We start from the raw sequence: 27,479 nt of genomic DNA, 5'->3' as shown, positions 1-27,479 counted from the left end.
AATGGGATATAGTAGTTAGTTCCCTTAGAGGAAGTGTTTTACCACTTAGGTTTTATTAGAAAATAGTGAACCACAGTTTTGTCTTTAACTCCGGGGGGGGGGGCAGAATGTTCAGCCTTGAAGGTAAGATGTTTCTTGCAGCTTGGTTTGAAGAAGCTGGCAACCTATCAAAAGTAAAGGCAGTTCTGTTGAGTCACTGAAAGCTTTTAAAGTCAGTATTTACCCTTTATAAAAGGCGAGGTGCTTTCAATAATAGTAACTGTAGTAATCAAGCAAAGTAAGTAATAGCTAGCTAGCTAGATGATCAAGCTATTACTCTTTAACAGCCTTCAGGCAGTGATCACAGGTAGAAAAATCCTGGTATTTCACAAACCGAACAACCCTTTTTAGCTTGTTTCTCGTAGAACTACCACAGACCATCAAACGCTGTTTTGCTGCGGCCCGGCGACGAGCGGGCGGTACTGCAGCTCGGCGACCGCGCATGCGCACTGGCGTGCAGCACGCGGTGCTGCCACCCGGCGACCAAAAGCTGATACTGCAGGTTGGCGCCGCGCTCCACGCTGCCGTCCGCCGGTAACGGCAATGCGATGCCGCGGTGCCTGCGGGCTGGTGCCACCGCGCTCGCTGCTGCGTCCCGGTGAGGAAACGCCGCTGCCGCGCCACGCGCGCGGTGTCGGCCGGCGCTCGGCGCGCAAAGCACGGAACTGCAGCGCCGGCACCGCACAGGTCCGCAGCAGCGTCGCCGCCGCCCCCTCTGCTGCTGCCGCCTTGTGGACAACGTGCGGTACTGCAAACCGGCGTTCGCGCGCCGGCTCTGGCCCCTCCGGCGCGCCGTCGGCGGCCGGCGCATGCGCGGTCCCCGGGAGCAGCGTGGCGGCGCGCAGGGCGCGGGTCTCGGCGGCAGCGGGCGAGCGCCGGGACTGCAGGTGAGGCGAGCGATCCCCTCCGGCGGGGGCGGGGGTGCCTCCTGCCCGCCCCGGGCTGGCGGGACGGGAAGCTGCGAAGCGGCCGCCGCGGCAGGCTCCCGGTCCGCCGGAGGCGAGCCGAGCCAGGGCAGCGCCGGGGAGTTCCCCGAGAGCCGATAGAAGGGAAGAGGGGACGGAGGCGGGCACCCCCCAGGCGCGGCCAGCGGGCGCCTCCCCGAGTCGCCGGAGCTCCCCCGGCGCCTCCCCCGGCCCCGCTGGGCCCGTGCGGCTGCCCCCAGCTCCAGCCCCTCCCCTGAAGCCTGTGCTGTAGCCGCAGGCAGCCCCCGAGCCCTGTCGTGAGGGCAGCAAGCTGGCCCTCCGATGTTCTCGAGTCTCCCTGAACGTGGGTGCCGTTAGCAGCGGCGCGGGGAACGAGCGGCGTCTGCGGAAGCCCCTGCGGAAGGAGGGGCTCCGGCCAGGGTCGAGCTACGGTAATAACGGTGGCTGCTGCCTCTTTCCCTCTCCCAGAGGCCACGCTGTGAGTGCGGTTGTCCGTTCGTCCCCGGGGATGCCGTTGACTGCAGCAGCCTCAGGCTTGCGTGGGCTGTCTCTGCCTGGCCTCCCTCTCCTCGCGGCGTGGGAGCACAGAGGGACAGGCGGAGCGCTTACTGGCTGTGGACGGGAGCTGCTGAAGCTGGAGAGGCCACAGAAAGGTAAAGAAGAAGAAATGGAACGCTATCCGGCTGGCAGCTGCCTCCCGCTGCTAGCAAGAGAGACCCTGCCTCTCTCGGTGTGGAAGGATCCCACCTTGTAGTCCACAGCAGGTCAGACCGCCAGGGTCTGTATGCATGATCAGCAGTGCGGTACGGCCACGTAGTGAGCGAGCGAGGCTCCGTGTCTAGGAGGCCTCATCTCGTAAGAGCTGCGAGATGCTCGCGTGTTCCGTTATGTGGAGGACAGCCAAGCGACTGGAGTTATGGAAGAGGAAGGGAGGAGAGAAGGAGAAAGAAGTGTCTGAGCTGGCAAGGTCTCCTGGCAGCTCCAAGAGTGAGAGCTGTGGTGAGTCCTGGGCCCTCGGGGCCCTGTCACTCCTCTTGTGCCTCCTGGTCCCTCCCTCTCCCTCTCCTGGCCCCTTCTCTTTCCCATGCTTCTGTGATGTTTGGGTTTTGGTGGTTTGGGGGTTTTTTGTTGGATTTTTTTTTTTTTTTTTTGCTTCCCTGTACTTCTGTCTATTTTCTTGTCCTGCTCCCTCTTTCTCTCCCCCTTTCTCTCTCTTGTTTGACTGCGCCCTTTTCTTTTTCTCTCTGCATTCTTGTCCTGCTCCCTCTCCTGCTTCCTCCCCACTGCCCCCCATCTTTGTCCTGCAGCCAGTTGCTGTTTTTCCTTTTCCATCTCCTTGTCCTGATCTGCATGTGCCTCTTTCCCCCCTCCAATTTCTCTGGACTGTTCCCTGGCATTCTTTTTCTCTCTGCGCCTATATGTGCTGCTCTGTGTCCCTGCCTTCCTATCTCTCTTCTTCCTACTTTCTCTTTCTCTATCCCTTTGTCTTGCTCACTGTTGCTGTTTATTTTTGTCATTCTGGATCTCACTGTCCCCGTCCTCCTTCCTGTTCATCTCTTACTCTCTCTGACCCTTTGTGCTGCTTCTTGCCCCTTTTTCATTCACCCTCCCTCTCTCTGCAGGGCTCCTGGTACCTCTCTTTCTAAATTCCCCAACCCCCTGTGCTTCTCACGGTCTCTGTCTTTCTCTCTCTCTCTCGTTGTCATTGTTCTTGTCTGTCACACTGTCTTGCTTCCTGTCCTGTTGTTTCTCGCTGTATCCGTTTGTCCCACTCCCTGCTCGTATTCATATTCCTCTCTGTCCTGAGGACCGTCCCAGTTTTTTATCTCCGTCCTGCCGCTGTCCTGATTTTTTCCTTCTCTGCCATGTTCCCTGTCCCTCTTTCTGTCTCCTCTGTCCCTGCTGCTTATTTCTCCATCTCTGTCCAGACCCCTGTCCCTTCCCCCCCGCCCCGCCTTGCTGTTCCTCTGCCTTGCTTTCTTTCACAAGACCTTTTCTGTCTGTCTTTCTCTGCCCCATTCCCTCTCCCGCCCTTTCTAACTGTGTCCGCCTGTCCAGCTAGCTGTCGCTTCTTTCTTTTTTCTGTTCCTCAGTATTTTTTTCTTTTTCCGTATCTCTCCCCTACTGCCCATCGCAGTTGGTTTTTTCCCCTCCGATGCTGGCCTGCTCTTTGTCCCTTTTTTCTCTCTCTGTCCTTCTGTCGTGCTCCTTGTGTCTATTTAATCCCTTCATCTCTGTCCTGCAGCCCCTCGCTATTTTTTTTTCTCTTCTGTCCCTTTGTCCTGCTCCCCGTCCTTGTCTCTCTTTCCCTTGGTTCTGCCTCCCGTCCTTTTTTCCTTTCTTGCTCCATCTCTCTGTCCTGCTCCCTATCCCTCCTGCGCTCTCTCTGTTTCTGTGTCCTTCTCCTTGCCTTTCCCCACGTTCTCTGTCTTGTTCCCTCTTTGATTTAATTGTTTTCCAGGTGGCTGGGCACGGCTACCCGTGGGGGTGCTTCGGCTGGGGGGTTTGGGGTGGGGGCCTGGCCGTGCCGGTGATGGCGGGGAAATAAAGCAAGAAACGGCAATCGAGAAGTGACGCCCTGCCTGTGCTGGGGCTGCCCCGCAGAGTCATTGGGCCGGGCCCTCCACAGGTCCCGAGCACTCCCCAAAACTGCATGTGGGGCCCTGGGGGTGCAGGTCTGTGGGGTGGCTATGCTCGGCGTTGCCCGTGGGCACTGCAGGATCAGAAATGGAGAACAAGGCTTCTGTTCCTGGGGCTTGAAAACGGGCTCGCATGGCTGATTTTGGGGCTCGGAAACAGACCGAGCTGCGTGGCTTTGGGCCCAAAACCAGAGGTCCGGCCCTGCGTGTTTGGGCCTTGAGAACAGGCTCAGCAGCCGGGTTTTTTGGCTCCCAAATGGGCCCTGAGTCAGCTGTTGTGGGGGCCAAAAGCGGAAGCTGGCTTGGCTGGTTTTGCAGGCGGGTGGGAGAGTGTTGGGGGCTGTGGGGGAAAGCAGGGGGTGGGGTGGGGGTCTGGTTGTGTCAGACACCGAAGTTTGGGAAGCCAGCATGCAGCAGGCCGAACTCAACATCTGTGATGGTCTGTGGGGGGAAAGGTGCTTTTCAGACCCCACGTGCCATCTTTGAGTCCAGCTCTTCTTTCTATGCTGCTCAGAATAGTTGTTAAGTAATTAGTCACGCAAACTAACGAATATTTATTCGGCGTGTAACTCTGATGTTTAATCCTAATGCTCCAGTTTTGACAGCAGTTGATGTACAACCTTATGGAAAGCCCAGACAGTTGCACATAGCTGGAGCTTGTAAAGAGAAGCAGCTGAAATCAGCCGGAGCTTCAGTGCGGAGTTGGGGTTTCAGTGAGCCAGAACTGTAGCAAGTGGGAGCTGGAACGAGGCGGGGTGTCCGCTGTCTCGAGCGTGCATTAGCCAGAGGCAAAAGTACCTGCGGCTGTAACGAGCAGGAGGTGTGATTAGCTGGAGCGTATTTTCGCTGGAGCGTCCGTCGGCCAGACTGTGCTCCCAGCACGGCCAAAGAGCAGCCAGGCACAGGCAGGGCTGTCCGCAGCAAGCCGCTCCGAGCAGCAGGGAGGTGAGTTGTCCTTCTGCCAGCGGGGAGCCCGGCCTCTTCCGTCAGGGATGCAATCCCCTCTCTGCGTGGAGGGTCTCTCCCGGTCCATTCCTGCGGGCAGAAGCGAGGTGGGGGTCTCCCGGCTCTCCTGGGGCAGCCCCCCCTGCGAGGGGGCGTGGGCGAGGTGTCGTCGTCCCCTCGGTACTGGGCAAAGGGGAGAGAAACCGGTCAGTGGGAGCTCCTGGGGTGCAGAGCCCTTCCGGCAGAATCCTCCCCTGTCTTTTCACTGTTGGCTGGGTGTGACAAGCAAGTTCATTTCTTTGTCTCCTCTTTTCCCAGTGTCACCTTCCACATCACACGAAGAAAATCCTGCGTGGTTAATTCCGCTTGCTGCTCAGGTAATCGCACGTATCGGGCTGGGGAGCGGAGAGAAACACTTGCGAGTTCGAGGGCACTACAGATGCTCCACGTTAAACCCACAGAGAAGGCAAATTTGCTGCTAGTGCAGAAAAGCTGATGGAAAAATTGCTGTTAACAGATCGTGCCCTGTTCCTGAACTGGTCCCTTGCTATGTTTTTGTTTCAGGTGAAAGAATGAAATTTCATATCTGGTAAATTCAGAGCTGCCTGTTAGCTTCTTCAGGGTCGAGTGTTTCTCTTCTCTCTGTTCCTACTGATTTGATGGGCAAGTTGGAAATAGCCTTTTACTTTTTTATGTATAACTGAATTTTTAGGAATATGTGGTGTCCCTGTAGTTCATTTTTGAGCACCTAGATGCCAGCAGAAATGTAATGAGTGAAACATGGTGGAAACTGGTACTTAAACTTGATTTTTATTTGATTTTTTTTTTCCTTCCCCATTAAGAGTGTTGATGGCATGTTGTCCCGTGGCACAATCCCCATTCCGTTCAGCGGAGTCTTCAGTCTAGGACTTTTAAGTGAAAAAGTTTGTCCTTCCAAAAAAGTACTAGTCATTCCTAGGACCGAGGCATAGACTTGGAGAGTCGCTTAAGTACGTGATCGGAATGAAAGCCAGCTTTCAGTTGATGTTGCTGCTGTTGGTCTTTGCTTTCATTGATTTCTCCACCACTCCCTTGTGGTTGGGAGCTCTGAATCGTAATGTTTTTCAGTCTCTAACACATTTCCACACCCCCCACACCCCCCCCAAAAAAAGGAGAGGCAGTGTCTAAAAGTTAATTAGTTTCCTCACAAATGCGTGAGCAAATAAAATTTGAGTTATGATGATTAAAACCATAAAAATGACACCAGTCTTGCAGATCTGGACTATTTCTGAACAGGCATTCATCACACGCAAAAGTCATCAGGGGGATCACCTGCGCTTCATGCTCTGACAAGACAAAATGCTGAGGCAGGGATGAGCTCTGAAAGAAAAGAAAAAAAAAAAAGAAGGATACAGGGTCACGGTTTTGTTTTGTTGTTGTTTGTTTTTAGAGAGTGCAATATTGACTGGTGCCAGCCTGCAGAGCTCTTCTGCTGCCTGACCTCTCCTTCTCTTTCATGGCTGTAATTGTTGTTTGGATAATTGTAGGAGAGCAATTAAGTTACTTGCCTCTGTGAATGTGCTGGTAATACCAGGAAGGCAAATGCTTGAACCAGTAGTGAATAACTTGGCGACGAGTAGAATTTCTGAAGGAAGAACAGCAGCAGCAACAGGAAGCAAATAGCAAGTGACCAAAAACTTGCGTGTGTCAAACGCATCAAAGCTTTCTTGCCGAATGTTGTTTGGCAATATGTTCCAAATGGCTTTTTTTGGTAAACGTAAATTTTCAGGAAGTTCGGGGTTGTGTGTGGCAAAACATGTCCCTCTGCATACATGTCCTGCTACGTAAATAGCATGGGTCAATGGCAAGTCCAGTGGCAGGGCTGCTGTGCCCTACTCTCGACGTTGCCGTAGTAGTGTTGCAGTATTTAGACCTTCACGGACGGGCCGAGGAATGGAAGGAGAATGCCCGTTTTCTGTAAGGGCTCAGAATGCCGACCCTTTTCTCTGCCTGCCTCTCCCCTATGCGTGAGATGAAGCTGTTTTATTTTTCTCCCTTGTTCCTGGTCTAAATGTTTCTGGAGCTGTTGCTGCTGTGGGTTTGCAATTGGTGTTACTGCATTTTTGTAGCGTTCTAGCGATGGGTCGTTTCTACTGTGGCGAAGCATCGAGATACGGTTTTCGGTTTAAAGCGTCAGAAACTACGTTCACCGAAACCGGTAACTCGTGGCGCAGGTGAAACCGATCTGGCACGTGCAGCTGTGCTCGCAGGGATGCTGGGTGGCTCCTCATCAAAACGGCAGGGTGCGTGTGTGGACATGCGTAGGGTTGCGCTCTGGGTCCGAGAGCGTTAACGTATTTTTGCTGTTGGAAGATGGAATGGAGCGTGTGCCTGTTAAATCTCAGGGCGGTCAAAAGCTAGGAGGGACCCTGAGCGGGTTTGGTGGCACAACTGCAGTTTTAAAAGATCTTGACCGTTTGGAGCAACAGCCTGGAAAAAATCATTCCTGTTTTTGCAACGAGGCAGTTCACAAGGACAGATGTGTTGCTGTGCTCTCTAGCAAAAATACTCAACTTGGGACGTATAGGGTGATGAAGCCTCGGCTATACTAAGGCTTGAGAAAATGTGTGTAGGGTCTCTATGTCTGTCACCTGCGTGTATCTAGGAAAGTGAGTTCTGGTGAAAGTAAAGTTGTCAATGAGTCAAAAAAGAAAGAAAAAAAAAAAAGCACAGTTGTCTGAAAAATGCAAAAGCTCTAGTGGCCTGTGTCAACAACTGTACCAAAGATGACGCAAAAATACTTTTTCCTCCGCTCAGTCATAGTGTCTTCACAAACCTTCACAAAAAAAAAGGCGTCTTTGGATTCCTACCCAGCTTTGTGCTAATGATTTTTTTCTTCTCTCAGCTGGATGTCAGCTGGCACCGTTTCGTCGTGGTTGCCCTTTCTTCTGCCGTGATGGTATGACACAGATGGAAAGATTCCGTAGTGGCCTGCAAGTACAAGGTACGCCTACGATGTGTGTCTGCATTTTTCCAAAGGTACTTGCAGTATGGACTTTAACATTGAGAGTGTGCCAAGTCTCCTTCTACATTTTTTTACATGAAATATTTTAACACAAATAATAAAAATAAGTTCTGTTCTGGAGCATGTTACACCTATACGAAGTTTAATTCCCTCAGTTTATTTTCTCTTCCTGAAAGCATAATCTTCTGTTTCTGTGTGCTTGCTAGTAAATGATACTGTGAAAATAATTTTGTACTAAAAGAGGGAAGAAACTGTTCATAAGAGTTCAGCTGTTCAGAAGAAACAGACTTTGTTTTCATGATAAAACCTTTATGCTTTTACAGTCAATGAGTTTTTTTAAAATATCATATAGCAGTACTCAAAAACGTTACTGAGATAATTAGCATCTGTACTAAAAGCAATCAAGGTCAAAGAAGAGACATTGACAAAACAGAACAAATGGGCGTCGCATCTGTGTGTTTTCCAGGCTTTCCCAGGAAGCATTAGCAGCCTTGTAACTAGTGACAGTGAGTCCTGAGGTGTTTTTGATGAGTTACTGCTTCAGTAATGTATTTTTTCCTTTAACCTACAGTGTGTAATTTTGACTTCAGTTGGAAAGAGATTTTCCAAAATGGAAGTCTTTCTCACTCAAAGAAATTTTGTTTTATGAACTTCCCATCAGAGTGGATCTTCAGAGGTGATCGACTTCACAGTAGAAGTCATCAGTAACAAGACTTTTCACTCTCTTTAAAAAAAGGAAAAAAAAAGCCAATTTCCTTCCAAAGACCCAAGCACAGCCCATTTTCCTAAAGCTGATGGCATCACTGGTCTTTGGTTTCTCAGTTGTAACAGTCGAGATAACATGAAAACGTGTTGCTCTGCATGCTTCAGTACTGCCAAAAGCATTAGGAAATCCGCCAGTCCTTTTTGGTAGTCTGAGGTATTGCAGCACTGGGGATTTTACAAATTGACTTGCATTGTTTAAACTGTAACTGCCAAATAGCTGTAGTATATGATTTATTAGGTGTATGTAAGCAGTTAGGTATTTTTCTAAATGTTTAAAAAGAGAGGCAACTGAATGTTACGGGGTTTTTTTCCTGATGTTTTGACGGAGTGCTCTGGAGTACTTTCTGTCTGGCTTTCAATGGTGCGTTTCCCTGGCAGTTCAGTAGCACCTCTCTCGGGCAGCTCAGCTGGCCAGGTGTCCCTCCATGTTATGTAACACACACAAAAACCCCTAGTCACATTATAACTGTGTACTTTGGAGATAGATAATTTAATGGTATGAATTCAGAGCTGTGCAAGTTAAGGTAATGGAAAAGGAAAACAAATACTTTTATAGTATAAGTATTTTTATTGGACGTATATAAACGTGGGCACACCTTTTTAGTGTAAAGTGAATTATTGAGATTTATTCTTTATTTTTCATTTTGCTCTTTGAAGTTTTCCACTTCACTTTCAGCTTTATTCACCAAACAAGCAAGATGCAAAGCAGCAGCAGCAGCAGCAGCGCAAGGGCTGTAGCTGTTGTGGTGGATCCGTAGGCGTAGATTCTGATTGTGTGCGACCTTGTCCCGCAGCCTCCCAGGGTTATCTCCCTGCAGCAGTGCTGTAAGGAAGGGAGGAGACGTTTTCCAACACTGGCAAGAGTGTTTACTTGTATGCTAAGAAGGTGTTCAAAATGGTCTCAATTAGCCTAAATGCTGATTTTAAGTGTTCAAATCGCTCTTAACTTTTAAAGGAGGTGGTGTATTTCAAGCTGACCTGTTTACCTGGAATCCTCCTTTAGCTCAGCAAGTCTTCTTGTGCACCCCCAGCCTCTGCTGGCAGGGCGGAATGAGAAGCTGGAAGGTCCTTGACTTAGTATAAACACTGCTTAGCAACAACTAAAGCATCGGTGTGTTGTCAACATTATTCTCATCCTAACTCCAAAATGGCCCTGTACCAGCTACTCAGAAGAAAATTAACTTTATTCCAGCCGAAACCAGGACAACCCTAAACCCCCTGATTCTGGGTCTGCAACGGAAAAAAACAAACGAATTTGGGACTCCTGGAAAGCCAAATCCGCCTGGATTTGTGCAGCTAGAAAGCAAAAAACCCACCCCATTTTCATGCACAGAACCACAACCAAAAGATCACCCCTTTATATGTTGTGGAAAAGCACTGAAACACACCCCAAACTGAGTATTTTGAAAAAGCAAAAAACTCCCCAGTTTGGGGAAGATTGGGGGTGAAGCACAGGCAGTTTGAGGGGCATTGCTAGGGGTCCTCCCAGTGTGGATTACCTGGTGTGGATTCTCTCTTAAGGGTTATCCCAGGTGAGTTACCTGCTGTGGATCATCCTGGGTGGACTCCCTGGGGTAGGTCATCCCCACCCATGTCCCCCCATGCACCTTTGTACCCTCACCTGCCCTTCCCCATGCGTGTGTTTCTCCCCCATATGCCCCCCGCTGCTCCAGCCCTCCCCCTTCACCCATGCGAGTTTTTAACCCATGTGAGTTGTTTCCCACCGCATCCCTTGCTCTCCTATCTCCTGGCCCCCCACCCCGCTTCCTTTCCCTCCTCCATATTCCACACACCACCACCCCCCATCATCCATCAGGCTCCAGACCCCTGGCATGCTGCCTGCACCCCATTCTCTGTCATTTTTCTTCTTTTCCTTACAAGTTGTTGCTGTTGTTTCTTTTTAATGATTAAACTGTTTTTGTTTCAAGCCATGAGTTTTCTCACTTTTGCCCTTCCAATTGTCTCCCCGTCCCACTGGGGGCAGGGGAGCGAGTGAGCGGTCGCGTGGGGCTTCATTGCATTAAACCACAACACGAGGTGAGTTGCAAGCCCTGCCTGGCTAATGCTGGAGGCTCTCTATGTTCCTCCTGTCATCTTGACGGGCCGTCCTTGTTCTTCATTGCCGCTTTATAGCGAGCACCTCTCACTCTGTAAGCAGCAGTACTGGGGCCGTGCAGGTACTGCGTGTTGCAGACAGCAAAGGGCAATTGTGACGCTTGCTGGCAGGAGCAGCAAGGAGTGTGGAGCCACGCTTCTGTAGGGAGCAAAGATGGAACCTCGAGGGCTCTATGGTCATCTGCTGAGGACATCTAATATCCCGACATGCCTCTTTGCTTTCCCTGCCTCACGTCTAATTACTTTGCACGCTGGAGGGCAGGGTGGTAAGTAACACTGTGCAGTGTCTCTTCGATAAGAGACAAGCCCCGCACAAGAAGCCTTGTGTGCGTGCAGGATTAGGAGAGCAGAGTTGTGATAGCACAGAGGTGAGGAAAGGTGCGCCCACCCCAACTGAGCCCCAGGATCGTCAGGGTATCGCTCGCTTGCAGGTGGGCCACTTGCATCTGGTGCGCTGGGATGCGCCGTTCCTGCTGGACAGAGCTGCCCCTCTGGCGCAAAGCAGCTTTGGGTCTCTTGTGGCCTGCCTTCAGGCTGTCACCTGAACCAGGCGTTTTTTTTTTTTTTTAAAATCACTCGCCAGCATCTGTTGACTGGCTGCTGTCACTCCCACAACCCTGATGCCACATGCAGACAGATACAGCAGACCCTGCAGCTTGGTCCAGGGGACACCCCGCCCCCCCCATTTGCAGGTTCCCTGTGCTGCTTCTCCTCTCTAGATAATGGGGTGGGGGGGCAGGGACAGAAGCGACCACCCGAGTTGTCTGTTCTTTGCACTTGACTGCTGTAAACGCTCCAGCCACTCGGGTGCTTTTTGGAACGGAGGCAATGAAGATGACTGCCTGGGCTGCGAGTGGGGAAAGGGCAGGGCAACGTAAGCCCTGTGCTCCCAGTAAGTAGTTGCTGCCTTTGGCTGGTCTCTACTGGGCTGAGCTGTCAGTCACCTCTCATCCAGCTGATGCTCGGAAGAGGATCGTTACGGGGATGCGGATGCTGCTGCCCGGTGACCGAAGGTGGGAACTGGCGTTAGGGAGGCGCGCATGCGCGGTGGCGTGTGTCGGTGAGCTCCAGCTGTTGCCGGGCAACGGAGACGCGGTACGGCAGCTCGACAGCCGCACATGCACAGTGGAGTGTTTACGGCAACCGCCGCTGTTGCCTAGCCATCAAAGCGCGACACAGCGTCTCGGCAACTGCGCGTGCGCTGTGGCGCGATTTACGGCTGTCCTGCTGTTGCCGAGCAACTAAAACGCGTTACGGTAGGTCGGAAGCCGCGCATGCGCAATGCACCCTTTACGGCGCTCGCCGGTGTTGCCTGGCAACGAAAGCGCGACAGGGCGTCTCGGGAACTGCGCATGCGCGGCGGCGCTGTTTACGGCGCTCCTGCTGTTGCCTAGCAACCAAACGCGTTACGGCATCTCGGCAGCGGCACATGCGCAGTGCGCCTTTTACTGCGCTGGCCGCTGTTGCCTGGCAACCGCAGCGCGACACGGCGTCTCGGTAATTGCGCATGCGCAGTGGCGCGGTTTACGGCGCTCCTTCTCTTGCCAGGCAACCAAAACGCGGTTCGGCAGGTCGGTAGCAGCGCATGCGCAGTGGCGTGTTTTACGGCGCTCGCCGCTGTTGCCTGGCAACCACAGCGCGACAGAGCGGCTCAGTAACAGCGCATGCGCGGTGGCGCGGTTTATGTCGCTCCTTCTGTTGCCAGGCAACCAAAACGCGTTACTGTAGATCGGCAGCCGCGCATGCGCCTTGGCGCGTTTACGGCGCTCGCTGCTGTTGCCTGGCAACCAAAACGCGGTGCAACGGCTCGGGAGCCGCGTATGCGCAGTGGCGGCGCGTTGCTCCAGCGCTCTCTTCCGCCACCTAGTGATCAAAGTTTGGTACTGCAGCTGCGATGCCGCGCATGCGCGCTGCCGCGTTTTGCCAAGCGCTCGCCGCTGCCACCCCGCGACCAATGTTCGGTACTGCAGCTCGGAGGCTGCGAGGGCGCGGGGCTGCCCCTCTCCTGCACGTGCCGTCCGACGGTAACGGCAAGGCGGCACCGGCGGGAGGTGCCGCCGCGCTCGTTGCTTCCTCCCGGTAAGGAAACGCCGCCGGAGAGGAAAGCTTGCATGGGCTGTCTCTGTCTCCCGTGCGGTGCGGGAGCACAAAGGGACAGGTAGGGCGCTTACCGGCTGTGGGCAGGAGCTGCTGCAGCTGAAGCTGGAGAGGCCAGAGAAAAGTAGAGAAGAAATGGAAGGCCGGCCAGCCGGCCGGCAGCTGCCTCCCTCTGCAAGCAAGAGAGAGCCTGCCTCTCTGCGTGTGGAAGGATCCCTCTTCATAGTCCGCAGCAGGTCAGACCGCCGAGGTGCACCGCAGGGTCCATATGCAGCACCAACGATGCAGTACGGCCACGTAGTGTGCGAGCGAGCGAGGCTCCATGCCTCGGAAGCCTCGTCTTGCAAGACCTATGAGATGCGTGTTCTCCTAGGGGGAGGATGGCCGTGCTGCCAGAGTTACAGAAGAGGAGGGGAGCGGGAGAGGAGCAGAAAGAAGCGTCTGAACTGGCAAATTCTCCTGGCAGTGCCAAGAACAAGAGCTGTGGTGAGCCCCAGGCCCTCGGGCCCTGTCTCCCCTCTTCTGCGTTCTGGTCCCTCCCTGCCCCTCCCCTGGTCCCCTCTCTTTCCCACACTGCTGCCTTTTTTTTTTTTTTTCGTTCCTCCCTTGTACCTCTGATACTGAAAAGCCGGTCGAAGAAACTCCCTAAGACTCATTTTGGAGATTTAGAAAGCAGGCATTCTTCATTGCAGCACTGGATGCGCGGGGGATAGTTCCACCTAGCGTGCATACCACAGCTTTAGCACAAACAGGTTATATAGAATAACCAATGGCATATTAATCAGATTAGTATACGTATACATAAAAATGATTATAACTGATTATCATAGTACTGCCTACATCCGATCACGCGCAATGAAGGATCTGAGACGAAGGGCTGCTTTTGCGACCACCGACCCATTTGAAGTTCTTGTTGGCTGTCCTTGAAGTCTTTATTCTTGTCCTTGTTCTTTGATCTTGGAAGTTTAACACAGTTTCAATCACATGCGGTCAGTTTCAGCATAGTTCTCATCTAGCGTACAGGAACATCTAGTCATAAGAGCAAAGAACTGCAAAACTTATGAGTACCTACCTCTGCTAGTTAATTGCTTGGCTATACTTTTGTCTGTTGTTTCAATCGTAGTGTTAGTGTAAGATTTCTAATAATTATTTACCAAATCTCACTTTTACAGTCACCTAGCAGCAAACCAGTTTCCACAGCTGGTACAAAATATTAAAACCATCCAAATATTTAGACGTGCCATACAGAATGTATGGAAATAGGCTATCAGAGGTGTCCGAGGGGCAGGGGGAGCACGGGGGGGGCCCCGAGCCCCGGAGCAGACTCGCTGGCAGGACTCATTAGGCACGTGACTGACTGAATAAACGCTGGCCGTCTGTCCCCTTTGCCCTCCGGGCTGCATTTGCGCTCCCTTTGCACGGGGTGAGGGGCCGTGAGGGAGCCCGGGGAGGAGGAGGTGAGGTGCTGGGGGGGTCGGGCCATGCCCCCCGTGTTCCTGCTGGGCTCCAGCTGTTGCAAATATTCTGGTAAAGAAATCAAAATTTAATCACATAGAGGAGTTAGGTTTGATTAAGAAGTAAAATTGTGAAGCATAACGTATAGGATTGTTAAGTTTGAAACGTAGCCATAGAAACTTTAGGAACTGTGTTATGTGTGACTCTAGGAACCTTAATATTGTTAAAGTTTGAAAGAGCTAACTCTAGAAACCTCACCAGGAAGTTACTGGTTTTTCTACGTTCTGTTTCAGGAAACTAAGGAAACCATCGTGGACACCAGTTTGCTGCTTGGAAACCCCCTTACCCTTCCTGTCTTGATTTGAGTATCGAAGATTCCAGTCAGCAGAGCCAAGTGTAACTGACCAATGACTGTTTTTAAATAAGAATATTGATAAGGTTATATAATCAAAGGACCGATCATTATAAAGGTTAAATTTAAGAACGAGCATAGTATGCACTTTTACGGAAGGAGCTTAGGTAACAATGACCTGACAGAAAAAGTCTGTAAAAACTGATGGATTTTGATACTAAGTGGGGCACGCCTTTGGAGGAGCGATCCCCCGTGTCCCCAGCGCTGCGATAAACGAAGTGCCTGCTTCTTATCTTCACGTTGGTGTTAAGGAGTTTTATTCCGGATTTCGGTAACGGTTTTGGCGACCCAGATGGGACCTTGCGAGTGAGACCGGACGAGATCGAGTGTTGATCGAACTCTGGCCGGCACCGAGGTATTCTCGGGGAGAACCATCGCCCTCAACTTGCAAACTTCCTCGCAGCGTTCCCTGGAAAAAAGGTAAGGTGCTGCTTCTTTGGAATTTGTTTGGAAAGCCTGCCCATGAGGCGCGGCGAAAGCTTCGCAGGGTTGGGGCTTGGAGGGCACCCATCTGCAGTGGAAGCCTAGGCGTCTGCCCGTAAGTCATAAGCGAAAGCTATTGCTGGGTTGGACTTTGTGTATTATTTGGGACAATTGTCATTTGCATTTGTTTGGTATTTGGTATTTGAATGTATGTAAGTATAATGGCATTAGCAAAATTGTTTAAGAATAAGAGTGCAGGAAATATAACTGCTGATGAAAAGATACCAAAAACATCACCGTTGGGATGTTTATTGGCACATTGGGGTGAATTGCAGGAAAAATGGTAAACAAACAGAACTTTGAGTTATAATACTATATTGCAATTACTGTTGTTTTGTAGGAGAGAGAGTAAATAAAGTGCCATATGTAGATTTGTTCTTTTTAAGTGAACGTATCTGACGCGGACTGGAGGGGAGTCTCCCAGCAGAACCTCTGGTTACAGCTAAACCGGGAGAACAGAAAACTGAATTTGAATTGACACTAGAGTCACCTTTTCAGTTTTAAATACCTTAGAGGGAGAGTTAAGTTTTGAAGAAATTGGTGGTGTTGGTGCAACAAGTGAACGAGAAACTAGACCCTTCTTTAAATCTTTAACAATGAAATTAGGAAAGCAATGGGTCACTCAGCAGTTTTTGTATGTGCCAAATTCTCCTAAACTCCTGTTAAGGAGAGATCTATTTGAGAACTTGGAGGCAGAAATTAAATTTAAACATGGAGAGATTAAAATTTTAATTACAGAAACTAAACGTATCGAAGCAGTGGCTTTGCTGTTAACAGGATGGTTACCGAAAGCAGAAGATTATACCAGTCAAAGTATAATGCTGTAATTCCAATCCTCTGGACTGGGAAGTTCCTGGTAAATCCAAAAAGCAGAACCTGTGAGAATTGATTTAAAGCCAGGATCGAATCCGGTAAGAATTAAACAATGCCCCCTAAAACTGGAAAGTCGGAAAGGGTTAGTAATGGCAATACAAAAATTTTTAAGATACAAATTGTTAATAGAATGTGAATCCAGATATAACACCCCCATCTTGCCTGTTAAAAGGCTAATGAAAAAGATTATAGATTAGTTCAAGACCCCAGAGCAATAAATCAAATAGTACAAGATATTCATCCAGTAGTAGCAAATCCTTATACTTTGTTAACAACCCTAACAGAGAAACAGGAACGGTTGTGATGGGTTGACCCTGGCTGGACGCCAGGTGCCCACCAAAGCCGTTCTATCACTCCCGCATCCTCAGCTGGACAGGGGAGAGAAAAATATAACAAAAAACTTGCGGGTCGAGATAAGGACAGGAGAGATCATTCACTAATTACCATCACGGGCAAAACAGACTCAGCTTAGGGAAAATTAGCTCACTTTTTATTACAAATCAGCCAGAGTAAGGTAAATGAGAAATAAAACGAAATCTCAGAACACCTTCCCTCCACCCCTCCCTTCTTCCCGGGCACAACTTCACTCCCGGATTTCTCCACCAAGCCCCCCCAGCGGCACAAGGGGGACAGGGATGGGGTTTACGGTCATCACATGTTATTTTCTGCCGCTTCACCTCCTCAGGGCAAGGGCTCGTCACACTCTTCCCCTGCTCCAACGTGGGGTCCCACCCACGGGAGACAGTCCTCCACGAACTTTCTCCAACATGGGCCATTCCCACGGGCTGCAGTTCTTCACGAACTGCTCCAGCATGGGTCCTTTCCACGGTGTGCAGTCCTTCAGGCACAGACTGCTCCAGCGTGGGTCCCCCACGGGGTCACAAGTCCTGCCAGAAAACCTGCTCCGTGGGCTCCTCTCTCCACAGATCCGCAGGTCCTGCCAGGAACCTGCTCCAGCGCAGGGTTCCCACGGGGTCACAGCCTCCTTCAGGAACCCACCTGCTCCGGCGTGGAGTCCTCCACGGGCTGCAGGTGGATATCTGCCCCACCATGGACCTCCCTGGACTGCAGGGGGACAGCCTGCCTCACCAGGGTCTTCACCACGGGCTGCAGGGGAATCTTCGCTCCGGCGCCTGGAGCATCTCCTCCCCCTCCTTCTGCACTGACCTTGGTGTCCGCAGGCTTGTTTCTCTTACATGTTCTCACTCCTCTCTCCGGTGGCTGTTTTCCACGTCCCAACTTTTTTTTTCCTTCTTAAAAATGTTATCACAGAGGCGTTACCACTATCACTGATTGGCTCGGCCTTGGCCGGCGGCAGGTCCGTCTTAGAGCCAGCTGGTATAGGCTCGCTCTCTCTCGAACACAGGGGAAGCTTCCAGCAGCTTCTTACAGGAGCCACCCCTGTAACCCCCCCCGCTACCAAAACCTTGCCACATAAAACCAATACAACGGTTCACAGTGTTAGACTCAAAAGATGCCTTTTTCTGTATTCCCTTGGATCCCAATAGTTGAGAGGTTTTTGCTTTGAAATGGGAAAATCCTGACTGGGAGAAAACCACAATATACGTGGACAGCCTTGCCTCAAGGCTTTAAGAATAGTTTTACCATTTTTGGAAATCAATTGATTAGAGATTTGGAAGAAAGAAAATAATCAAGAAATCTTGTTGAAATATATGGATGATCTGTTAATTGTAGCTGAGATGGAAGAACAATGCACAAAGTTACCTATTAACTTTTTGAACTTTTTGGGAATCAGTGGATATCGACTGTCAAAAGAAAAAACCCAAATAACCCAGAAAGAAGAAATTTATTTGAGTTTTAAAATCCTAAAAGGACAGAGACAATTGGGAACTGAGAGAAAAGAGGCAATTTGTCATCTCCCCGAACCTGAGACTAAAAAAATGAATGACGAGCATTTCCGGGAATGGTTGAGTGGTGTCACCTGTAGATTATAAATTGTGGCTTGCTGGCCTGACCTTTATACGAGCAGCTCAAAACCTCAAACAATGGATTGGACCGATGCCGAGAAAGCTACTTTCCAACAATGGAAACAGGCTGTAATAGGGATGCCAGCCCTAGGCCTGCCAGATCTCACAAAGACACTTGAACTTTTTGCTCGTGAAAGAAGAGGTATAGCTCTGGGTATCCTGGCCCAATATTTAGGGCCAAGTGGGCGAGCTGTGGCCTACTTCTCGAAGCGATTAGGTAACGTGAGTCTGGGATGCTCTGGTCGTCCGAGAGCCGTCGCTGCAACTGTGCTACTGATCCAGGAAGCTCGTAAGTTCACCTGAGGACAAAGGATTAGAGGACAAAGGATTACTGTACCTTTCCCATATGATAACTGTTGTGCTAAAACAGAAAGGGGGGCATTGGTTATCCCCTAGCAGAATGCTGAAATACCAAGTGGCGTTGCTGGAACAAGATGATGTTTACCTAAAAACTACTACCACCGTTAACCCTGTTGCGTTTTCAACAACTGATCAAGTTAAAGGAGAACTGGAACGTGACTGCTTGCAGACAATCGAAAGAGTTTACTCCAGCTGACTGGATCTCTGAGATATGCCGCTAGAAGAAACGGATTGGGAACTATATGCCGACGGAAGCGGTTCCATCTGTGAAGGAAAACGTTTATCAAGATAGACAATAACTACCGAGGAGGTAATTGCGTTGCCAACTTTGCCTTCGACGATATCTGCCCAAAAGGCTGAATTGATAGCTCTTATTCGAGCTCTGGAACTAAGTCAAGGAAAGCGAGTCAACACTTGGACAGACTCAAAGTACGCTTTTGGAGTAGTACGTGCACATGGAGCGATACGGAGAGAAAGAGGACCGTTATCTGCACAAGGAACCACCATTCAGCACACAGAACAAATACTGAAATTGTTAGAAACTATTCAAAAACCAACAGTAGTCACGATAATGCACTGTAAAGCACATCAGTTAGGTAAGACCGGTCCTAACGCAGGTAACCGACTGGCTGATAAAGCTGCTAAAGAGGCTGCGGAAAAAGGCATCCTAGCACTAGTTCCAGAGAAAAGTATAAAATTGCCTAAAGAAACTCCAAATTATAACGAAAAAGATGAAGAATTAATTATTAGATTGCAGGCTAACAAAATGAAACATGATAGGCTGTAACACCGACAGGTCAAATAATAGTCCCACCCACAATAATAAGAGAAGTTGCCCGAGCTGAACATCACAAAGTATATTGGGGAACAGAAAGTGAAATATGACAAAGATTGTTTAAACAATTAGAAGCGGATGTGAAATTTATATATAAAAATATCCCCAAATCAGTAATAAGATCATCTTTGGGATTATGAAATAAGGAAATTTTTTAGGAGAATATTAGCAAACTGATTTTATAGAATTGCCTTGAAAAGAAGGATATATCCTAGTTTTAGTTGGTATCTTTACTGGGTGGCCTGAGGCTTTCCCTTGTAGCACCAACAAAGCAAGGGAAGTACTCAAAGTCTTGCTCAAAGAGATAATACCAAAATATGGGGTGCCTGTAGGAATGTCATCTGACAATGGCCCTCATTTTATAGCAAAGATTATGAGACAAGTTGAGCAAAGTATTATCTATAGATTGAGACTATCACACCCCATATAGACCACAAGCAAGTGGGGGGGCGGGGGGGGGGGCGGGGAGAGAGAGAGAGAGAGAGAATGAACTATACCCTTAAGCAACAGTCGAGTAAAATTTGTCAGGAAACCTCACTCCTCACATGGGTTAAAGCATTACCCATGGCTCTATTAAGAATCAGAGTATAGCCAGAAGAGAAAGAAAATTTAAGTCATTATGAAATGTTGTATGAAAGACCGTATCAAGAGTCCTATGTTCTGAGTATCTTGAGTGCCTTTGGAGATATGTTTTTAAAAAGTGTTATGATTTCTTTAAGCAATTCTTTTCAAGAACTTTGTCAGTATGTCTCCACAGCTGGACCCTTAGAATTGGACGTAGCAGCGCATCCCTTCCGACCAGGAGACTGAATATCTGTAAAATCACTGAGAAGTGGAAAGGACTGTATCGAGTCATTTTAACAACCCTTATAGCAGTAAAGGTCTGGGAGAAGAACCTTGGCTTCATTATTCAAGAATAAAGAAAGCACCAACAAGAAATTGGAAGTCTAAAGAAACTGGCCCTTTAAAACTGAAAATCTATAAGTAAGTTTCACGTTATCTATTTGGGAAAACAGCTGTGTAAAGTTGATAATATTGGGGTTGCTATTAGGAATATTGTCGAGGGCAATAATCTTTTTGTGTGTTTAGAGGGTGTATGCATTTTTTTTGAGGGGTTCTAAACATGAGATAAACAAAATGAAACAATTATTGTTTGAGCTATTAATCTTGAGATTAACCGTTTTTGTAATTTGGATTAAAAAAAAATAATATAGTTTTGTAACTGATTCAAAGTTTTGTAAAGACACAAAATTTAACCTCAGTAACAGCCTGCCTTCCGATTCCAAAGTCAGATGAAAATCTAGTTCCGTGGAGAATACTGACATTGAATTTAACCAAAACTTGAGAAAAGATGCAGAACAATGAGAATCATTTTAGCAAATTAAATGGGATGGATTTAAAAGGCAATTATTTTTTTTAAATTTGAAAGAAGGAATTATAGCGTTGTGAATTATAACATTACCAAACCATCCACCTCATGGACAAAAGAATTCATTTAATCGCCCTTCGGGAGAAACTTGTACAAGCACCCCTTGGGGCTGTCAGTTGCCAAAACCGTAGAGACAAGTGCAAAAAGGAACCTGGGATCATATTTGAAATATAAAACGATGTTTAGAATTTACTGGAGTTCCAGGATCCTTGTTAGAGCCACCCAGAGTCGGGACCATCTACGGAAATTTAGACTGGTTTAGACAACCAGAGAAAAATCACACATCCTAAACAGAGCTGAATGAAGGTTTATACCTGCAGCTCCTCTGACCCCAAACTCCAAAGACTTTCTCTAGTAGCTAAAGCTCTAAGATGGGGATGTATTTGTAGAAAGTATAATAATACTTTACATGATCTTTGGTCCCCTCTTAATAACGGAAAAAATTGAGCCTGGAGTTGACTGTATTAAAGGACAGGTGAAAAGTTCAGGCTTAACTGTTTGGGTGACTAGTGATGATATATGATCCACTCACCTTTTCATGAAGGAGAAGGGCAAATCGTGGACTTTAGACTTAATAACTCTATCCTCTCTCTGGAAGAAATCTCCCTTGTGGCCTCGCTGGTGGACCTGGGTAAATGGAAAAGATGATACCTGGCAATGGCCAAGTCTTAGAACTAAAATAAGATGGGTATTAAAATCTGTATTTTGACCCCAGTTAACACCTCTTCCAAATCAGATGACTCTTGACATCTTTCATTCAATCAAGGAAGTGCCTGCTGCTTAAGTTCACATTGGTGTTGAGGAGTTTTGTTCCGGATTTCGGTACCACAGCTGCGGGCCGGGGCTGGAGGAGCCGCAGGTGCGGGCAGTGAGGCTGATGGGGACGGCCCCTCCCTGGCCGGGGGGGGCTGCCGGGGGAGGGGCCGGGGCGGGGCCGGTGGGAGCCCAGGCAGGAGCGGAGCGGAGCGGTGGCTGGGGTGCGGCTGCCCCTCGGGAGAAGGTGAGCGGGGCCGGGCGCCCCTCGGACCGCCGAACGTCGGAGGCGGGGGTGGCCCGGGGGAGGTGGGGGCCGCCTGTGCCGAGGCCGAGCCCTGGGGGCTCACAGGGGGGCTGGGAGCACGTGCCGGGGGGGGGCTCACAGGGCGGCTGGGAGCACGTGCGCGCGGGGGGGGGGGGCTCACCGGGCCCCGTGGCGGGGCTGCGCAGTCGGCCGGCGGGTTCCGGGGAAAGCCCCTAGGAGGACGGCGGGGTCTGTGTCGGACGCACGGAGCAGCAGCGGGGCCGCGCCGTGGCGGAGCGGCGGCGGCGGGCGCTGCCTGGAGCCGGAGCCGGGCGGGGGGTGCCGCGCCGCGGCGGAGCGGCGGCGGCGGGAGCGCGCTGTAGCTGCCCGGACAGGCGCTGAGTGATCGGCGGGAAGTGTGCCTGCGCCGGCGTGGAGTTGGGCGGAAACGGAAGCGGCGCGGCAGGGCAGGCTGCCTCCCGGGGCATGCCGGGAGCTGTAGTTTTCGCGGAGTCGGCGGCCGGGCGGCAGCGTGGCTCTCGGGCGCGGCGTAGTCCTCGCTGCCGCCGCGGCCCCCGGAGTCCGACAAGGTCAGACGCAGGAGCGTTACCGTTTTCGTGTGGTTTTCCGCGGGCTTCCCGCTGCGCCCGCTCCCCGACCAGCCGTGTGGACGCGCCTCCCGGGCGCATGCGCCGTCCTGCGCGTGGGGCAGCCCGGCGTTCGCTCTCTGGCTCCGACCCCTCCGGCGCATGCGCGGTCCCTGGGAGCAGCGTGGCGGCGTGCAGGGCGGGGTTCTCGGCGGCAGCGGGCGAGCGCCGGGACCGCGGGTGAGGCGAGCGATCCCCTCCGGCGGGGGCGGGGGGTGCCTCCTGCCCGCTGGCCGCCCGGGGCTGGCGGGACGGGAAGCTGCGAAGCGGCCGCCGCGGCAGGCTCCCGGTCTGCCGGAGGCGAGCCGGGCCAGGGCAGCGCCGGGCAGTTCCTCCAGAGCCGATAGAAGGGAAGAGGGGACGGAGGCGGGCACCCCCCAGGCGCGGCCAGCGGGCGCCTCCCCGAGTCGCCTGAGCTCCCCCGGCGCCTTCGCTCGGCCTGTGCGGCTGCCCCCAGCTCCAGCCCCTCCCCTGAAGCCTGTGCTGTGGCCGCAGGCAGCCCCCGAGCCCTGTGGTGAGGGCAGCAAGCTGGCCCTCTGATGTTCTCGAGTCTCCCTGAACGTGGGTGCCGTTAGCAGCGGCGCGGGGAACGAGCGGCGTCTGCGGACACCCCTGCGGAAGGAGGGGCTCCGGCCAGGGTCGAGCTGCGGTAATAACGGTCACTGCTGCCTCTTTCCCTCTCCCAGAGGCCACGCTGTGAGGGCGGTTGTCCGTTCGTCCCCGGGGATGCCATTGACTGCAGCGGCCTCAGGCTTGCGTGGGCTGTCTCTGCCTGGCCTCCCTCTCCTCGCGGCGTGGGAGCACAGAGGGACAGGCGGAGCGCTTACTGGCTGTGGACGGGAGCTGCTGAAGCTGGAGAGGCCACAGAAAGGTAAAGAAGAAGAAACAGAAGGCCATCGGGCTGGCAGCTGCCTCCCGCTGCAGGCAGGAGAGACCCTGCCTCTCTGGGTGTGGGAGGATCCCGCCTCGTAGTCCACAGCAGGTCAGACCGCCAGGGTCTGTATGCATGATCAGCAGTGCGGTACGGCCACGTAGTGAGCGAGCGAGGCTCCGTGTCTAGGAGGCCTCATCTCATAAGAGCTGCGAGATGCTCGCGTGTTCCGTTATGTGGAGGACAGCCAAGCGACTGGAGTTATGGAAGAGGAAGGGAGGAGAGAAGGAGAAAGAAGTGTCTGAGCTGGCAAGGTCTCCTGGCAGCTCCAAGAGTGAGAGCTGTGGTGAGTCCTGGGCCCTCGGGGCCCTGTCACTCCTCTTGTGCCTCCTGGTCCCTCCCTCTCTCTCTCCTGACCCCCTCGCTTTCTCATGCTGCTGTGATATTTGGGGTTTTTGGTTTTTTTATTTTATTTTTTGTATTTTGCTTCCCTGCGCCTCCTCTCTTCTTTCTATTCTCTTGTCCTGCTCCCTCTTCCTCCCCCCCTTTCTCTCTCTCTCATTCGACTGCCCCCCTTTCTTTTTCTCTCTGCGTTCTTGTCCTGCTCCCTCTCCCTCTCCCTGCCCCCCATCCCCGTCTTTGTCCTGCAGCCAGTCACTGTTTTTTCCTTTTCCATCTCCTTGTCCTGATCTGCATCCGCCTCTTTCCCTGCCTCCCAATTTCTCTGGCCTGTTCCCCTGGCGTTCTTTTCCTCTCTGCGCCTGTACATGCCGCTCTGTGTCCCTGCCTTCCTATCTCTCTTCTTCCTACTTTCTCTGTCTATCCCTTTGTCTTGCTCGCTGTTGCTGTTTATTTTTGTCATTCTGGATCTCACTGTCCCCGTCCTCCTTCCTGTTCATCTCTTACTCTCTCTGACCCTTTGTGCTGCTTCCTGCCCCTTTTTTATTCACCCTCCCTCTCTCTGCAGGGCTCCTGATACCTCTCTTTATAAATTTCCCAACCCCCTGTGCTTCTCACGGTCTCTGTCAGTGTCTCTCTCTCTCGTTCTCATTGTTCTTGTCTGTTGCGCTGTCTTGCTTCCTGTCCTGTTGTTTCTCGCTGTATCCCTTTGTCCCGCTCCCTGCTCGTATTCGTATTCCTCTCTGTCCTGAGGACCGTCCCAGTTTTTTATCTCTGTCCTGCCGCTGTCCTGATTTTTCCTTCTCTGCCATGTTCCCTGTCCCTCTTTCTGTCTCCTCTGTCCCTGCTGCTTATTTCTCCATCTCTGTCCAGACCCCTGTCCCTTCCCCCCCGCCCCGCCTTGCTGTTCCTCTGCCTTGCTTTCTTTCGCTACCTTTTCTGTCTGTCTTTCTCTGCCCCATTCCCTCTCCCGCCCTTTCTAACTGTGTCTGCCTGTCCAGCTAGCTGTCGCTTCTTTCTTTTTTCTGTTCCTCAGCACTTTTTTCTTTTTCCGTATCTCTCTCCCGCTGCCCATCGCAGTTGGTTTTTTCCCCTCCGATGCTGGCCTGCTCTTTGTCCCTTTTGTCTCTCTGTGTCCTTCTGTCGTGCTCCCTGTGTCTATTTAATCCCTTCATCTCTGTCCTGCAGCCCCTCGCTATTTTTTTTTTTCCTCTTCTGTCCCTTTGTCCTGCTCCCCGTCCTTGTCTCTCTTTCCCTTGGTTCTGCCTCCCGCCCTTTTTTCCTTTCTTGCTCCATCTCTCTGTCCTGCTCCCTATCCCTCCTGCACTCTCTCTGTTTCTGTGTCCTTCTCCTTGCCTTTCCCACGTTCTCTGTCTTGTACCCTCTTTGGTTTTCTTGTTTTCTGGGTGGCTGGGCCCGGCTACCCGTGGGGGTGCTTCAGCTGGGGGGTTTGGGGTGGGGGCCTGGCTGTGCCGGTGATGGCGGGGAAATAAAGCCTGAAACGGCAATCAAGAAGCGACGCCCTGCCTGTGCTGGGGCTGCCCCGCAGAGGCGTGGGGCCGGGCCCTCCGCAGGTCCCGAGCACTCCCTGAAACTACGTGTGGGGCCCCGGGGGTGCAGGGCTGTGGGGTGGCTACGCTCAGCGTCACCCATGGGCACTGCAGGGTCAGAAACGGAGAACAAGTTTTCTGTTCCTGGGGCTTGACAACAGGCTTGCGTGGCTGATGTGGGGGCTCGGAAACAGACCGAGCTGCGCGGCCTTGGGCCCAGAAACGGAGGTCCGGCCCTGCATGTTTGGGCCTTGAGAACAGGCTCAGCAGCCGGGTTTTTTGGCTCCCAAATGGGCCCTGAGTCAGCTGTTGTGGGGGCCAAAAGCGGAAGCCAGCTTGGCTGGTTTTGCAGGCGGGTGGGAGGGTGTTGGGGGCTGCGGGGGGAAGCGGGGGGCAGGCAGGGTGCGTGGACCCTCCCCGGAGAGGGGGGTCTGGTTGTGTCGGACGCCAAAGTTTGGGAGTCCGGCACGCAGCAGGCCGAACTCAACATCTGTGATGGTCTGTGGGGGGAAAGGTGCTTTTCAGACCCCACGTGCCCTCTTTGAGTCCAGCTCTTCTTTCTGCGCTGCTCAGAATAGTTGTTAAGTAATTAGTTGCGCAAACTAACGAATATTTATTCGGCGTGTAACTCTGATGTTTAATCCTAATGCTCCAGTTTTGACAGCAGTTGATGTACAACCTTATGGAAAGCCCAGACAGTTGCACGTAGCTGGAGCTTGTAAGGAGAAGCAGCTGAAATCAGCCGGAGCTTCAGTGCGGAGCTGGGGCTTCAACGAGCCAGAACTGTAGCAAGCGGGAGCTGGAACGAGGCAGGGTGTCCGCTGTCTGGAGTGTGCATTAGCCAGAGGCAAAAGTACCTGCGGCTGTAACGAGCAGGAGGCGCGATTAGCTGGAGCATCTTTTCGCTGGAGTGTCCGTCGGCCGGACTGCACTCCCAGCACAGCGGAAGAGTGGCTGGGCGCAGGCAGGGCTGTCCGCAGTGAGCAGCTCCGAGCAGCAGGGAGGTGAGTTGTCCTTCTGCCAGCGGGGAGCCCGGCCTCTTCCCTCGGGCATGCAATCCACGCCGCGCTCCTCTCTCTGCGTGGAGGGTCTCTCCCGGTCCGTTCCCGCGGGCAGAAGCGAGGTGGGGGTCCCCCGTCTCTCCTGGGGCAGCCCCCCCTGCGAGGGGGCGCGGGCGAGGTGTTGTCGTCCCCTCGGTACCGGGCAAAGGGGAGAGAAACCGGCTGGTGGGAGCTCCTGGGGTGCAGAGCCCTTCCGGCAGAATCCTCCCCTGTCTTTTCACCGTTGGCTGGGTGTGACAAGCGGGTTCATTTCTTTGTCTCCTCTTTTCCCACTGTCACCTTCCACGTCACACGAAGAAAATCCTGCGTGGTTAATTCCGCTTGCTGCTCAGGTAATCGCACGTATCGGGCTGGGGGAGCGGAGAGAAACACTTGCGAGTTCGAGGGCACTACAGATGCTCCACGTTAAACCCACAGAGAAGGCAAATTTGCTGCTAGTGCAGAAAAGCTGATGGAAAAATTGCTGTTAACAGATTGTGCCCTGTTCCTGAACTGGTCCCTTGATGTGTTTTTGTTTCAGGTGAAAGAATGAAATTTCCTGTCTGGTAAATTCAGAGCTGCCTGTTAGCTTCTTCAGGGTCGAGTGTTTCTCTTCTCTCTGTTCCTACTGATTTGATGGGCAAGTTGGAAATAGCCTTTTACTTTTTTATGTATAACTGAATTTTTAGGAATGTGTGGTGTCCCTGTAGTTCATTTTTGAGCACCTAGATGCCAGCAGAAATGTAATGAGTGAAACATGATGGGAACTGGTACTTAAACTTTATTTTTATTTGGGTTTTTTTTTTTTTCCTTCCCCATTAAGAGTGTTGATGGCATGTTGTCCCGTGGCACAATCCCCATTCCGTTCAGCGGAGTCTTCAGTCTAGGACTTTTAAGTGAAAAAGTTTGTCCTTCCAAAAAGGGACTAGTCATTCCTAGGACCGAGGCGTAGACTTGGAGAGTCGCTTAAGTACGTGATCGGAATGAAAGCCAGCTTTCAGTTGATGTTGCTGCTGTTGGTCTTTGCTTTCATTGATTTCTCCACCACTCCCTCGTGGTTGGGAGCTCTGAATCGTAATGTTTTTCAGTCTCTAACACACTTCCACCCACACCCCCCCAAAAAAAAGGAGAGGCAGTGTCTAAAAGTTAATTAGTTTCCTCACAAATGCGTGAGCAAATAAAATTTGAGTTATGATGATTAAAACCATAAAAATGACACCAGTCTTGCAGATCTGGACTATTTCTGAACAGGCACTCATCACATGCAAAAGTCGTCAGGGTACGGATCACCTGCGCTTCATGCTCTGACAAGAGAAAATGCTGAGGCAGGGATGAGCTCTGAAAGAAGGAAAAAAAAAAAAAAGAAGGATACAGGGTCACGGTTTTGTTTTGTTGTTGTTTGTTTTTTAGAGAGTGCAGTATTGACTGGTGCCAGCCTGCAGAGCTCTTCTGCTGCCTGACCTCTCCTTCTCTTTCATGGCTGTAATTGTTGTTTGGATAATTGTAGGAGAGCAATTAAGTTACTTGCCTCTGTGAATGTGCTGGTAATACCAGGAAGGCAAATGCTTGAACCAGTAGTGAATAACTTGGCGACGAGTAGAATTTCT

General features: G+C 51.4%; 1 protein-coding gene and 2 long non-coding RNA genes across 14 annotated transcripts; 2 read left to right on the top strand and 1 right to left on the bottom strand.

Moving 5' to 3' along the window:
- The first annotated feature begins 566 nt into the window (after window positions 1-566).
- LOC138690815 (uncharacterized) lies at window positions 567-14,788 on the top strand. Of its 8 annotated transcripts, XR_011329607.1 has the most exons (6): window positions 567-926; window positions 1,434-1,964; window positions 4,868-4,926; window positions 6,658-6,746; window positions 7,434-7,532; window positions 8,995-10,245. XR_011329607.1 is itself a non-coding variant. In XM_069811704.1 (3 exons), exons 1-3 carry the CDS (start codon window positions 583-585, stop codon window positions 14,284-14,286), a joined length of 537 nt encoding a protein of 178 aa, XP_069667805.1. In that variant the 5' UTR covers window positions 567-582; the 3' UTR covers window positions 14,287-14,788. The 8 variants fall into 8 exon arrangements, 1 of the variants encoding a protein (XP_069667805.1); XR_011329608.1 differs by lacking the exon at window positions 6,658-6,746; XR_011329604.1 differs by having other exon boundaries at window positions 7,434-10,245.
- On the bottom strand, window positions 13,656-21,654 carry LOC138690816 (uncharacterized). 5 transcript variants are annotated; one of them, XR_011329614.1, is made up of 4 exons: window positions 21,547-21,654; window positions 20,898-21,209; window positions 20,559-20,603; window positions 13,656-14,054 (listed from the first exon to the last, which is right to left on the bottom strand). It is a non-coding gene; the product is annotated as an uncharacterized lncRNA (long non-coding RNA). The 5 variants fall into 5 exon arrangements; XR_011329613.1 differs by lacking the exon at window positions 21,547-21,654 and adding an exon at window positions 15,667-15,733 and having other exon boundaries at window positions 20,898-21,438; XR_011329611.1 differs by lacking the exon at window positions 21,547-21,654 and having other exon boundaries at window positions 20,898-21,438.
- Window positions 21,655-22,137: 483 nt separating this feature from the next.
- LOC138690818 (uncharacterized) lies at window positions 22,138-27,479 on the top strand. The gene is made up of 3 exons (XR_011329619.1): window positions 22,138-23,229; window positions 25,488-26,225; window positions 26,696-27,479. It is a non-coding gene; the product is annotated as an uncharacterized lncRNA (long non-coding RNA).

Source organism: Haliaeetus albicilla, chromosome 24, assembly GCF_947461875.1.
Source record: "Haliaeetus albicilla chromosome 24, bHalAlb1.1, whole genome shotgun sequence".
Taxonomy (NCBI): Eukaryota; Metazoa; Chordata; class Aves; order Accipitriformes; family Accipitridae; genus Haliaeetus; species Haliaeetus albicilla.
The sequence above is the reverse complement of the archived record's forward strand: the minus strand, read 5'-3'. Positions and strand labels throughout refer to the sequence as shown.

What these genes read in the sequence shown, in the direction of transcription:
- LOC138690815 (XM_069811704.1), top strand. Translation starts at nt 583, where the DNA reads ATGCGATGCCGCGGTGCCTGCGGGCTGGTGCCACCGCGCTCGCTGCTG. An exon ending in GGCGAGCGCCGGGACTGCAG is followed by an intron (nt 927 to 1,433) that starts GTGAGGCGAGCG and finishes TCCCTCTCCCAG; the next exon opens with AGGCCACGCTGTGAGTGCGG.